The sequence below is a fragment of the Chelonoidis abingdonii genome, chromosome 26 (assembly GCF_003597395.2).
Source record: "Chelonoidis abingdonii isolate Lonesome George chromosome 26, CheloAbing_2.0, whole genome shotgun sequence".
NCBI classification, from domain to species: Eukaryota; Metazoa; Chordata; order Testudines; family Testudinidae; genus Chelonoidis; species Chelonoidis abingdonii.
The window spans coordinates 12,727,140-12,741,217 of NC_133794.1; the positions used below are offsets into that span (position 1 = coordinate 12,727,140).

General features: G+C 60.9%; 1 protein-coding gene across 1 annotated transcript in view; it reads left to right on the top strand.

Annotated features, from left to right (window-relative positions):
* The window catches only part of TNS2 (tensin 2), a 37,147-nt gene that overhangs the window by 6,710 nt on the left and 16,359 nt on the right, over positions 1–14,078 (top strand). The window contains exons 3-10 of the mRNA XM_075061251.1: positions 689–726; positions 7,258–7,296; positions 10,705–10,743; positions 12,180–12,229; positions 12,449–12,620; positions 13,289–13,339; positions 13,498–13,620; positions 13,799–13,863. Coding sequence (XP_074917352.1) covers positions 689–726; positions 7,258–7,296; positions 10,705–10,743; positions 12,180–12,229; positions 12,449–12,620; positions 13,289–13,339; positions 13,498–13,620; positions 13,799–13,863 — 577 coding nt within the window. The remainder of the gene's footprint in view (positions 1–688; positions 727–7,257; positions 7,297–10,704; positions 10,744–12,179; positions 12,230–12,448; positions 12,621–13,288; positions 13,340–13,497; positions 13,621–13,798; positions 13,864–14,078) is intronic.

Consider the following 14,078-nt stretch of genomic DNA (forward strand, 5'->3'; position numbering starts at 1 on the left):
CACACTCTCAGCCCCCGGGCTCACTAGGAGCCAGGCCCCAGTGCACTAGCACCAGGACTCACACTCTCAACCCCAGGACTCACCAGGAGCCAGGCCCCAGCACACGAGCACCAGGACTCACACTCCCAGCCCCCGGGTTAACCAGGAGCCAGGCTCTCATGCACTAGCACCAGGACTCATACTCTCAGCCCCCGGGCTCACTAGGAGCCAGGCCCCAGTGCACTAGCACCAGGACTCACACTCTCAACCCCAGGACTCACCAGGAGCCAGGCCCCAGCACACGAGCACCAGGACTCACACTCCCAGCCCCCGGGTTAACCAGGAGCCAGGCTCTCATGCACTAGCACCAGGACTCATACTCTCAGCCCCCGGGCTCACTAGGAGCCAGGCCCCAGTGCACTAGCACCAGGACTCACACTCCCAGCCCCCGGGCTCACTAGGAGCCAGGCCCCAGTGCACTAGCATCAGGACTCACACTCCCAGCCCCCGGGCTCACTAGGAGCCAGGCCCCAGTGCACTAGCATCAGGACTCACACTCCCAGCCCCCGGGCTCACCAGAGCCAGGCCCCAGTGCACTAGCACCAGGACTCACACTCCCAGCCTCCAGGCTCACCAGGAGCCAGGCCCCAGTGCACTAGCCCAGCTGCGCAGGGACCTCCCCTTCACACCCCTTTTCTCTCCCCTACAGCCTGCAAGATCACCAGCCACAAGAAATGCGAAGCGAAGGTAGGAGAAGGCACGATGCCAAATTGGGGGCAGGGGGGAGATGGCTGGAGCCCAGCCTTTGGGACCATGTCCCTTCTTCCTGGCCACAAGCGATGGGCAAACCCAGCTGACAGACACCCAATGCGGCAGGCAGGGGTGTCTGTCCACAGAGGGTGACCCCAGTTCCACCCTGCACGTCCCAGCAGGCACATGGCTTGGAGCACTCCCCCCACTCCAGCTCCCAGGCCATGCTTGGCGGGTACTGGGGGCCCAGCGAGGGACCCCCCTAGGCTGCAGCCAGAGGAGATGCTCACCAGCTTCGGGGAGGGTTGCTCACCCCCATGGGGCAGGAGGAGGATGGGAACCTGCCCCCCAGAGGGCAGGAAGAGGCTCCTGGTGGCAGGGAATGGGGGAGCTCAGCCAGGGAAGGGAGCCACTGTGGGTGGCAGCTTCAGCACTGCAGGAACTGGTCCCTGTGGCGCCAGGGGGTTGGGGGAGGGAGGGATGAAACTCAGCCTCAGTGACCCAGGCTCCTGCCCTGTTTGCTGGGGGATCCAGGCTCTTATCTCTGCCTGGGGCAGCAAAGGGCAAGATAGCAGCCGAAGAGAGCACGTCTGAAGAGCAGCAGGAACATGGGGCCGTGGGAAATGTCCTGAACCAAGGGAGGGCAGAGTGGGGGCCGGCAGCATGGCCGAGCAAACATTCCCCAGGGCTCTGGCATGAGATGTGGAGTCCTTCCCTCTCAGAGAGATGGACCGCGGCTGCTAATGCCAGAGCGGGTTTCCAGGGGCTTTGTGTGAGCTACGCTGGGAGAATTCAGATTTACTGGAGTTCTGGCAGGGCACTGCCTTAGGGAAGCTCACAGCGCTGGGGTCCCAACAGGGCACTGCTGTGGGGAAGCTCATAGCGCTGGGGTCCCGGCAGGGCACTGCTTTGGGGAAGCTCACAGCGCTGGGGTCCCGGCAAGGCGCTGCTATGGGGAAGCTCACAGCGCTGGGGTCCTGGCAGGGCACTACTGTGAGCAGGGCACTACTTTAGGGAAGCTCACATCACTAGGGTCCCAGCAGGACACTGCTGTGGGGAAGCTCACAGCACTGGGGTCCCAGCAGGGTACTGCTTTGAGCAGGGCACTGCTTTCGGGAAGCTCACAGTTCTGGGGTCCCGGCAGGCCACTGCTTTAGGGATGCTCACAGCGCTGGGATCCCAGCAGGGCACTACTGTGAGGAAGCTCACCACCCTGGAACATTGCTCCAGGCTTTACTCTCATCCCCTCCTACCACACCTGACTTGAGACCCAGTGCCAGGGATGGTTTCGCATGGCCCACTACTTGGCACGCTCCAGGCTTTGAGCCTTCTCTGCCAGATGCAGGTGGCCCTGTGCTGAGCCCCACGGCTAGCTGCAGCCCTCACTGTGCCGGAGCCCCTGCGTCTCTGGCCCTTTAAGCCTTGGTTGTGTAATTATGGTTGCGCGGAGCTGGGAGTTTTTCTTGGCCCTGGGCCAGCGTCTGCAGCTGGAGGCTGCTGGTTCTCCTCCGGGATTTTCCGGGGCTCTTTGCTCCGTGCAGACCCCTCCGTCCATCCGTCCGTCCAAGGGGCGGAGGGACGTGCTGGAGTCAGGTGAGGGGAAGGCTGGGGGTGAAGGGAAAAGTGGCTGAGTGAGGGAGGAAAGGATAGAGGGAGCAGAGAAGATCCTGCACCGGAGGGGGAATTGGGGGCCTCCCCCCATGCGGGGAACAGCTGGATGGAGAAACCCGGCATCCTAAAGACGAGCGCCACCCTGCCCTGCTGACCCGCAGGTAAAGCTCCGCTGCTGACAGTCAGGGGGACCTGTGGGGACAGGACAGAACGCCCCTCTGATCGGCCCTCTCCACCCCCTCCACCGGGGGCAGCCTAGGGCAGAGGAGGACCTGATTGCTAAGAAGACTCCATCTCACCAGTCCCTTTGATTGCCCCTGGGCTTTGCCCAAGAAGTGCCTGTCAGGGGCATTTATCAACTAGCAAGAGGTGCCCGGGGGTGGGTCCAGAGCCTGCTACGGGGAAGGGTGGGCAGGGCTGGGCACCGTGCCCCAGCAAGCACACTGCCCAGCAAGCACCCTGCCCTTTCAGTGCACTCCGGATGCCAGGGTCCCTTAGAGGTGATGTTACGCTGAGATGACACCTTGCGAGAGGGAGGTTTATAGACTGAGGCATCATCTAGTGCAGTGGTTCTCAAACTTTTTTACTGGTGACTCCTTTCACACAGCAAGGCTCTGAGTGTGAACCCCCCCCCCCTTATAAATTAAAACCACTTTTTCTATGTTTAACACCATTATAAATGCTGGAGGCAAAACAGGGTTTGGGGTGGAGGTTGACAGCTCGCGACTTCCCCATGTAATAACCTTCTGACCCCCAGTTTGAGAATCCCTGAGCTAGTGTTTAGAGGACTGGCAGCAGGACTCCTTTGTTCCTTGCTCTGAGATGGAGTGAGGTCTAGTGGTTAGATGAAGGGGGTTGGGGGCCAGGACTCCTGGGTTTTATCCCAAGCTCTGGGAGGGAGTGTGCTTTAATGGTTGGAGAAGGGTGGGGGATAGGGAGCCAGGACTCCTGGGTTCTGTCATTCGTTCTGCTACTGACACAGTGACTCCACAGTACCTACCCCACTCTGTGCCTCAGTTTCCCCACCTACAAGCTGACTTTCGGGGAGGGGAGGGTGAAATGTGGCAGTTGGTAGAAGCAACATGCTCTTCAAACACTGATCCTGTTTGTAGGAAGCGGGGCTGAGGGAGCAGCCAGGGGGACCCCTTTCCACATGGCCCCTGTAGCTTTCAAGCCCATTTGCCTCGCTCCCAGAGTTTCTGGTTACGGTGCTTTTCCCACATCTCAGCCCCCTCCCATCGCGCAGGCCGAGCCAGATGTTTTCCCAGGCCGAAGCTGAGAGGCAGACCGGGGAGAGGAGGCAGGAAGTTTGCACTGAGGATGATTTGTGCGACACACTTTGCTCTGGACAGCAAATGTTGTTCAGACAGAAACTGCAGGAGGGGAAGGGAGGGGAGTTAACAGGCTGGGAGATGAGGGAGAGGATTGCAGAGGGTTGCAAGGTAGCTAGCAGGTGCTGTGGAGGAGATGGCTCTTGCACCAAGGTGGGACAGGCACCAATTGCCTAGCCAGGAGGAGAAAGAAGAAGGGAGAGGAAAGGAGATTGGATGTGTGAGGGGCTCCTGGGGTGGGATGGGGAATGCAGGCCAGGGGGCGGGGTGTCAGATCAGTGGGGGATTTGGAGGTCAGTGAGGAGCACAGGCCCACGGGTGTCAGATCAGCATGGGGTTCGGAGGGTCGGATCAGTGAGGGATTTGGAGGGCAGTGGGGAGCACAGGGTGGAAGGGTCAAATCAATGTGTGGCTCGGGGCAATGGGAAGCGCAGGTCGGGAGGGGGGGGAGTGTCAGATCAGTGAGGGATTTGAGAGGCAGTGAGGAGCACAGGCCCAGGGGTGTCAGATCAGTGTGGGGTTTGGAGGGTCGGATCAGTGAAGGATTTGGGGGGCAATGAGGAGCACAGGGTGGAGGAGTCAGATCAATGTGTGGCTCGAGGGGGATGGGGTGGGGGGTCTGATCAGTGTGGGACTCAGAGGGATGGGGAGTGTAGGACAGGAGAGGGAGGCTGGATGGGAGCTCAGTCCAGAGCAGGTATGGCCAACCTGTGGCTCTGGAGCCACCTGCGGCTCTTCAGAAGTTAATATGTGGCACCTTGTATAGGCACCGACTCTGGAGCTGGAGCAACAGGCACCAACTTTCCAATGTGCGGGGGTGAGGGGCTCACTGCTCGACCCCTGGCTCTGCCTCAGGCCCTGCCCCCACTGTACCCCTTCCCAACCCCTCCCCTGAGCCTGCAGTGCCCTTGCTCCTCCCCCCAGAGCCTCCTGCACACCACAAAACAGCTGATCGGGAAGTGCGGAGAGGGAAGGGGAGGCACTGATCAGCGGGGCTGCTGGTGGGCGGGAGGTGGTGGGAGTAGGGTGGAGGAGCTGATGGGGGGCTGCTGACGTATTCCTGTGGCTCTTTGGCAAGGTACATCAGTAAATTCTGGCTCCTTCTCAGGCTCACGTTGGCCACCCCTGGTCCAGAGGGTGAGCTCAGTGAGGGGCTCGAGCGGCAGAAGGCAGGCGGCCTGGGGATGGCAGGCTGCTCTGGGGGCTGGAGGGGTTTCAAAGCCTGGAGGCTGAGTGGATGGGAAGAGCTGTTGGAAGGGAGGGGACGGGGGAAGTGGACTCATTTCTTCTTATGCAAGAGGCATCCCATAGCCTTTCTCCTGCCTGTTCCTTCCTAAGAGAAGTGCCCCCACCCTCATGGCTCTGGGGGAAGCGTATAGGCCCAGCCGGGGCAGGGGATGTACCTGCCCACTCAGCCCCACAGCTGCCTGGGGAGGGCAGGCTGCGGGGTGGCACTCAGTTCAACCCCTCAGCTGGTTCGTTAAAAGGCCCATCTAATTTTACGACCATTGTGAGATTTATGGCCCCTGACAGATTCAGTCTCATTCTCCAGGGTGCGGGCGGTCAGGAAGGAATCCCCTCTGCACAGCACGCCAGGTGTTTTATGGGGCTAGGGGGGAACAGTGACACATCTGGTGTTGGACACAGGATGCCGCCCCAGGGAGACCCTGGCTTGGCAGAACCCACCTTCCTAATTCTACCTTCCCTGCCTGGCGGGACCTCTGCATGCATCGTAATTAGGGGCTTGTTGGTACTCGGTGCTGGCATGCGGGGCTGTGGCACTGCCAAGGTTGGGATGCCTGGGGCTCTGCCCGGCCCCAGTTCCACTAGCTAGTGCCCAGCCAGCCATGGCTTGTCCTCTCCCTGCGCAGGATCAGCACCTCCGTCAGCTGATGTGCCCCCGGCTGGCATGGGGAGTGAGAGGGGGTGTCTGGGGGTCTGGCTGCAAATGCGGTTGGGGGTGGGGGTTTCATCCTGTAGCCATGCCCTGTCTCCCAGAGGGTTAGGGGCAGAGGTGTGGGGATGGAGCACGGCTGCGGGTCCCTTTTGATTCTTAAAGTGCGTTCCTGCTGCTGCACAGACGTCCAGGATCTGGTTCTTGGTCTGCGATCCCCATCCCCCCTCTTCCCCCGAACGCCTTATTGATCCAACTTGCCCCCCCAGCCCGTCTCCATTACACCCCCTCTGATCCCTTTTGTGATCCAACACGCCCCCCCACCCACTCACCCGCATGCCCCATCCCACCTCCCCCCAATCCCCTCTGTGATCCAACATCACCCCCCTGGCCTGCGCTCCCCACGCCACCTCCCCCCGAGTCCCTCACTGATCCAAACCCCCTGGGTTGTCTCCCCACCCCATCCTCCTCCAGTTCCCAAACAAAGCCTAAGCCAGGGCACCAAACAGAGTTGCTGGGGTGCTCGCAGTTGGTGGGTGAGCTCTGGCAGGGAGCCCCATGTCTGGCCAGCTCCTAGGACGGTGCCCAGGGTGTCAAGGTGGCTTGGACGGAGACGTGCCAGGAGGCAGCGCAGGCGGGGGGTATGTGGCAAGACACAGCCTAGATGGATTGCCAGATCCTGCTCCCTAAGCCAAGCCTGCTAGTGCCCCACGGCCCTTGGGCACACAGCAAGGGGGATCCAGGCAGGAGGGAGTGGGTGAAGGGCAGAGAGGCGCGGACGTGCAGGAGCTGACTCTGGCGGGGGCCGGCTGGCACTGGGGGGGCTGTGGAGGGGAGGGTTGTACAGTGCAGGGCGGATGCTCAGAGCTCGGGCTTGGGAACAAGGAGGCCACAAGCCCAGGACCCGCAGCCTTCAGCTTAGCGTGGAGGGTAGATGTAGCAGGAGGCGCAGATTCTTCTGGAGCAGCTCCTTGCCCCACACGGGGCTGGGGAATTGTACTCCCCTTAATACCACGAAGAGACCAGCTCTGCCCCCAAGACACTGGCATGGACCCCCCCACCGACCCAGCGGCCTCAGCTCGTCCCTTAGTCAAAGCCACCAAGGCATTATGGGAAAGGCAACCTTGGCACAACCAGGTGCCCCCCTGAGGAGGGGGTGTGAGGCAGGGGAGGGCTCACTGGCCCCCTTACGAATCCGTTTCCTTCTCTCTGCTGGAGCCAGGCCGCCTGGCGTGAGGCGGGGTGGAGGGGGAGGGATGGGGCCGGGGGCAGGTGAGGTAGGGTCCAGGCTGAATGGGCTCACTGTGCACCCGCAGCCCAGGGTGGGGCGCAGCCTGTTTATGTTTCTCTATATATAGCCTCCCCCCACTCCCCCACCCCAGCCACGCCGCCACCCAGGCCCTGCCGTGAATCGCGGCCTCTGTGTGTGCCCGAGCTGGAAAGGGCCAGCCCGGGCCAAGAAAAACACCCCTTCCCCACGACCAAGGGGGGGTCCAGCCTCCTCGCTGCACAGAGCCCGCCTCACGGGCCAACCCGGTCTCCTCCCCCCGCCCCCAACCCAGGGGAAGAGACGACCAGTCTGGAGGGGAGTGGAGGAAGCGTCCCAGTGGCTGCCACTGCACAGATTTCTAGGGGACGCTGCTTGGCTGGGGTCCCCGCACCGCGCTGACCCCCTTTGGCTTCTTGTTTCAGGTGGTGTCATCCTGCCAGCCCCTTCCCCCGCCTGAATTGGTAAGTGCCAAGATCAGTCTGTCCCCATTCGCACCCCTCTAGCGATCTCTCATTGAACCACTGGCTGCTAAAATGGGTAGGGGTGGGGGAGAGAGAAGGTTTCCATGTGCCAGCCGCTGGAGCCGCCAGCCTTGCTACCCCTGAGTCCGTATCTCCTGGCGCTGGGTCCCTGGTCGATTGCGCCGGAGGCCTGGGTCAGGGCATGGATGGGAGATGGCTCAGGAAAGTCCCAGAGCGACGGGCCGCAGTGTGGGATGCTCAGAAAGGAGCCCTCGTCCCTTGGCCTCGGTGCCGACCCCAGTGCCAGGCACCATGCTGCTAGAGATGCCATCTTTCAGGCCAACGGGAGAACCAAGCACCTGGTCACTCCTGCTCCTTCAAGATCTGCTGGAACTTTTTTCAAGAATGAGAGCCTCCTCCACCCGGTCCTGGCCAAATTCCAACCTGGAATGGGTAATGCCGGGCTCCCTGCTGGGGCGCTGGCAGCAGGAATTAAACCTGTGCCTTCGGGATCTTAATGCACAGGATCTAATGCATGAGCTGACAGATCCACCTCGCCTCGCTGACCCTGTAGCAGGCTCATCAACCTCTCTGGCCTAGATCCCTCCAGAGGCTGCTGGAGATGCACTTGGATTCACTTCCTGTCCTAAACGGGATGCAGCGTAGCTCCTAACCAGCTGCCAAGTCCCACCCCATAGCTGGCTGCATTTCAGCGCTAAGTGAGCCATTCACCCATTCCACTGGGCTCTTCGACTTTCGGGTGCCCAGCTGGAGGCCTAATTTTCAGCAGCTGGAGCTCCTGATCGGAGTCCAGGTAAATTCCAGGGGCTTCTAAACCAGTGGGAAGTGGCGCAGACACCCATGTGCCAAGTGAGCCTTGGAGTCGGGTGGCAGCCGGGCCTCGATGCAGGGGCATATCCTGGCATGGAAAACTGGGATAATCCCACTGGATGGAGCTCAGTGGCCAGCCTTCCTGGCCAGTGATAGGGGATGAATTGGAGACTGAAACAGCCAAGGGTTGGGTTGACTGCATGGCTTGTGGGACCAGGCTCAGACTAATGAGTAGGTCACTGGTTCGAAGCTGGGTTAGGACAGCAATAGCTACTAGTTGTCACCGGCTGATGATCATTTGGTGGCCTTTGCCTTTGGTGTCTCAATGGGCAAGTGTCCCCCATGGCTGGCAGGCTGGGAGGGAAGGAATGGAACTCGTCTCCAGAGGGAGTAGTCACCCTATCTCTGCCTGCAGCGCACCCATGCTCAGGTGCTGCACTAGGGTATGGCAGCAATGCAGCGGCGCGAGGAAGCTCGATGCTGCTATGTCTGCCTAGTGCACAAACAGCTGGTGTGGATGTCAGCCCTGGGACCTGCTGTGTGGTGAGCTCAGGCCTTGGCAGTGAAAAATGGTCCCACTCCACCCTGTCAAGAGAAGATCCAGATGTAGCATCTCCCAGCCAGTGGCTTTGGCAGGAGGGTTCCTCTCTGGTCTGAGATAGGAAAGTTCCCTGGGAAACACTCCAGGGCCTGATTCTCTATCATGCTGCCCCTTGAGTTGGCACAGTGGGGGCAAATGACCCCAGCATGTGAAGGCCAGTCAGGCAAGGAGTTCTGATGATGTTCAGAGTCGCGGGGGGCTATAGTGGGACTCAGGGGGGCTGGGTTCAAATCCATGTTCTGCCACAAGCTTCAGGTGACCTTGGGCAAATCACTTAGTAGCTCTGTGCCTCAGTTTCCCCACATGTACAACAGGGATAATAGCCCTGCCCTGCCTCATGGGGGCACCTTAGCGAAGGTGAGGTGCTCTGATACTATGGCGAGAAAACTCACCTAGGTACCTCACCTAGAAGTTGTGGTGACCCCAGCCCAGAATTTCTGAGCTGCCAGCCTGTGGTCCCTCTAGCCTGATGCTGCCGATGCAACACTAACCCTCACAGGCAGCTTCCTGACCCCCACAGCTGGTGTTGGGCCTGGAGCATGGAGACTGAGCACACAGATTTGCTGTCTTGGTGCAGTCAGGCTGACATAGTCCATTTGGGAGCCTAGGAGGCCCCTAGATCCATTCTTGGACACCTAAATAACTGGCTGGATTTCCACCAACAGCCCCCATGGACCTCAACAGCTTTGCCCTTAATGGCCATGAAACATACAAAGATGGCAGCTCAATAGGCACTCCTCTTCCATGCTTCATCTTCTACAGCCATATCCAACCCTGGCCACTGTTGGCTATGGGGCTGGATGGACCCTGGGTCTCTTCTGGGCCGGATAGACCATGAGTCTCAGTCTCTTCTGGGAGGATGGGCCATTGGTGTCTTCTGGACAGAACTGGCCACTGGTCTGTTCCCCTCGGCTGAGTCCTGCATTGCCCTCTCCATCCCTGGAGTCAATCTTAGCCCTATGTGCCCATGGCCAGTGTCAGCATGTGGGTGACTCCAGCACTCCACCTTGCTCTGTGTCCTAGCTCATGAGCCTGGGGCCAAGAAGCTCCTGGAACTCTGGCCAGCCTTAGCTTTCCCCACCTGCCCCCTTTGATCCTGAGAACAGCAGGTGTTTCCTTTCCAGACCTCCTCAGCCTGCTGTCAGTTTCACTTCCTGCTGCCCATCGGTTGTGCCAGCTGGACTCCAGGCCACTTGGGAAGGAAATGGGGCCACGATTCAGATGAATCATGAGGCCTCTTCAGTGAGGAGCTGTTGGCTCCCTTCCCAGCAGCCGGTGGGGCGGGAGCACCCACAGGCTTCCCTGGGAAAATCTCAGCAGAGAGGCCAAGGAACTCACAGATACCTCACTGGTTCCCCGGGAGAAGTTGCAGCTCATCCCTCCTTATTACCTGCCTTAGAGGGCTCAACTGAGATTGCACTGGGTGCTGTACATGCAACAGCTGCCTCCTTGGTGAGTGCCCCTGTGGAACTAGAAGCATGAGCTGCTAAAGCACCAGGCTTCAAAGCTGTGAAAGACTCAGGGGTTTACCTAACAGGCAGGAAGCATGCACAATCTAACAAGGGGATGAGAGGCTTGGGGGGAAACTGAGGCACACAGGCTCACCCTAGGGGCAGAGCTGGGACTAGAACCAAGGTCTCCAGTGTCACTGAGCCACCTTAGCTAACAAACAGGTCACTCCACCAGCTGAGGCTGTCAACATTGCACCTTTGACCAGCCCTGAACGGCCAGCAGTGCCTCTTGCTGCTTCTTCCCTGTTCCTGATGCTCTCCACCCCCAGCTCCGGGCCACATCACGCAGTCGGTGATTGTGGGACCAGGGAAGGTTTACAAACTCTAGCTGCTGACCTCAGGGCCACCTGGCTCGGCGCCCAGGCCTGGCGTCTCAGGGAAAGGGCCGATGCGTCGCTATCAATCTCCTTCTCCTCTTGTCAACTCCCCTCGCTCTCTCTCTTTTCCCTTTTCCCCGTACTCCAGAGGCGGAACACTGCTCCGGCCCGGCGCATCGAGCACTTGGTGAGTCCCCACCTCAATTTATCCCATCAGACCCCAAATCTATGCCCCATTCCTGGCATGAGACCTTCCCTCTGCCCCAGTGGAAGTGGGGAGAGATCCCATCCCTCTTCCCCCAAAGCTTGTGGGGGTGGCTGGATGCTGGGATTTTTTATAGGGAGGGGTGCTTCAACGGGGGTGGTGCCTAGTGGGATCTGAGTATAAACAGCTGAGGCAGGGACCCCTCCCATGCTGGCCTGCTCCCCTAGCCCTGTCCCAGAGTAAATAGAAGTGGCTCTCAGACCGAATAAACAAGCCACCAACCGAACTGATTTTCCACCCCCCTGCCTGCTCCCACCACATGGGGTATAGGATGAATGAGCTTCCCCACCCTCACTTCAGACCCCGCCCACGCCAGTTCCAGGCATAACCCCCCAGTGTCGTTACTCTTTGCCAGCTTGCCTCGGCTCAGTCCCCCAGGGATGCACCCCTTCGTAGCTGGGGAGAAGGCAGATCTGGGAAGCAGCCATGGGGGTTGCTGACCCATAGCGCTGGGGGAATTCAGCCCTGGGGAGCCCTCTTCCTGCAGGGGTGCATTGTCCCGTGGACTTTGCCCCGTCAATTTCAGTGGAGGGCCGGGGGCAGGCTGGCCTGCGATGGCACTGCATGGGACATTCTGTGTGAATGGGGTGGGGGCCAGCCTCCGAAACCCTCCCCTCGAGACATCCCCAACACCTGATAGGGGGAGCTTGCGAAGGGATCTGGATTTCCCTGCCAGGACCCTGCATGGTTATTCCCACACCAGCCAGGCGTGGAAGGGAACTGGGCCGTGGGGTACGGGGAGGGGGATGAATGGGGTGATGGCAGGGAGGGGGTTGATTGCCCATCCCTGGCCCTGCCCTGTGCAGGATTGCCATAGGACCTGGGGTTGGGCCAAAGCTCCATTGTGCCGGCTGGTGGGAGTCCAGTGTGCTGACCTGTCCTACCCACGCCCTCTGACGGGGCCCAATGCCCCCACCCAATCCTGGCTGCCCCCAGCAGGTGTCACTGTGCAGCCTGGGGCAGAAGAGGTGCAGCCAGGGGGCGAGGGGTTAGCCTGCCGGTGCAGATCTCACGGGGGGCGGGGGAAGCAAGTGGAGAACTCCACCCGTCCTCTGGGCTGGGAGCCGGGGCCCACGCCCACAGCCAATTCCATTAGGTCAGCATGACTCTGGGAACAGAGCGAGGGCAGCTTGGATCCTGGCCTCTGACATCTCCCCGGGGGATCGCGAGTTGCAGGCTGGGCGCGGGCGGGACCCGTCCCTTGCTGTCCCAGGCTGTTCCCACCCTGCTGCCCGTCCCCACCCCCCAGCGGCCTGGGCCCGGGGCTGTGGTTCGGTGTCAAGGAGCTGACAGGGGGCCACGTGGGCCACAGATTTCCGTGCGCTGACCAGCATCCCCCCTCCTCTCTCATCCCCTAGGGCTCCACCAAATCCCTCCACACCTCGAAGCAACGGAGCACGCTGCCCAGGTGAGTGGGTGGGGCCGGCAGGTTGGGGAGGGTGACGGGGGGTTGGCTCAGACACCGAGTGGGGGGATCCACTGCTGGTCTGGGGGTCCATCAATGGGCTGCACGAGGTGGGGTAAAGCCACGCACCCGGCTAGTTGGGGGCAATACCCCAGGGAGCTGCCCGCCTGCAGGGGTGGGGTACCCCCCAGAGCTGGCACACCCTGACACTCACGCCCCCAGGAGCTTCAGCCTGGACCACGTAATGGAGCGCAAGTACGACTTCGACCTGACCTACATCACCGAGTGCATCATCTCTGTCTTCTTCCCCCCGGCCCTGGAGGAGCAGCGTTACCGCGGCAACCTGCGGGAGGTGGCGCAGATGCTGAAGTCCAAGCATGAGGATAAGTATACGGTAGGGGCTGGGGAAAGGCACCTAGGGCTAGTGGTTAGAGTGAGGGGGCTGGGAGCCAGGACTCCTGGGTTCTATCCCAGCTCTGGGTGGGGAGTGGGGGCTGGTGGTTAGAGATGGGGAGGGTGGGGGCCAGGACTCCTGGGTTCTATCCCCAGCTTTTGGGGGAGAGGGTACTAGTGGTTAGAGCAGGGGAGGGTGGGAGCCAGGACTCCTGGGTTCTATCCCCAACTCTGGGGGGAGAGAGAGAGGGGAGTCTAGTGGTTAGCACTTGGGGGACTGGGAGTCAGGTTTCTGCCACTGACTTGTCCTGTGACCTTGGGTGAGTCTCAAGTGCCTATCTGTGCCTCAGTTTCCCCCTGTGTGGCTGCATAGGGATAACAATGTCAATCGCCCTGCCCTGGTGAGGCTGCAAGGTTTCCTCAGTGTTCACATGGGATTTGTGCTCTGGCCAGCCACCGGGGCCCTCCCAGCAGGGCAAGGGGTGCTGCAGCCGGGGGGGATTTGGGCATTTGTGTCTGAGGGGCTGCGGGTTGGAGGCTCAGCCCTAGGCGTGGGTCTCACACCAGGGGCTGGAGAGTTTGGGGGTCGCGGGATGGGGCAGGGCCAGCTTGGGCCCCTTGGCTACAGTTGCCGTCCCGCAGCCAATGAGCTCGCTCTCTGCCTTGCAGCTTTTCAACCTGTCCGAGAAGCGCCATGACATCAGCAGGCTGAACCCCAAGGTGAGAGGGGAGGAGCACCCCACATCCTCTGGGGGATCCCTGGCTTCTCCCAGGGTGGAAGCAGCGGGACCTCACTCTCTAGCTCTGAGCTGGCCCTTCCCAGCTGGCTGTGTTTGCGGGGGGAAGAAGCTAACCACTTGCACCCCGATGTGCTGCAGGTTCAGGATTTCGGCTGGCCGGACTTGCACGCTCCCCCGCTGGACAAGATCTGCTCCATCTGCAAAGCCATGGAGACCTGGCTGAACTCGGACCCCCAGCATGTCGTGGTGCTGCATTGTAAGGTGAGGGGGCAGGGTGGAGCTGGGGGGTGGGACACAACGAGGAATGGGGGGAGGTGGGGGAGGCAGAGCCCCTGCCCTGCGATGGGGTCATGCTGGGTTGGGGGTTGGGCTGCAGCAGGGGCCCTGACGGTGCTGGAGGGTTAGGGGGGCGCCAGCCCTGATGCTCTCTCCGCTGCAGGGCAACAAGGGCAAGACGGGCGTCATCGTGGCCGCCTATATGCACTACAGCAAGATCTCTGCCAGGTATGGGGGGGGGCGGGGAGCTCTTCTCTCGGCTGACCCCCCTCTCTCGGTGTGTGCTCGGCCTGTTCCCCTATTTCCACCCCCGCCACCCCCTGCCTGCTTCCCTTCACCCGAGCCCCACTGCCCCAGGGCACTTACCTCCCTCCCCAGCTGTTCCCCCCCTCCACCCTCGCTGTTCCCCCCAACCCCCAGGGCTTTTCCCCTCACCTCAGCCT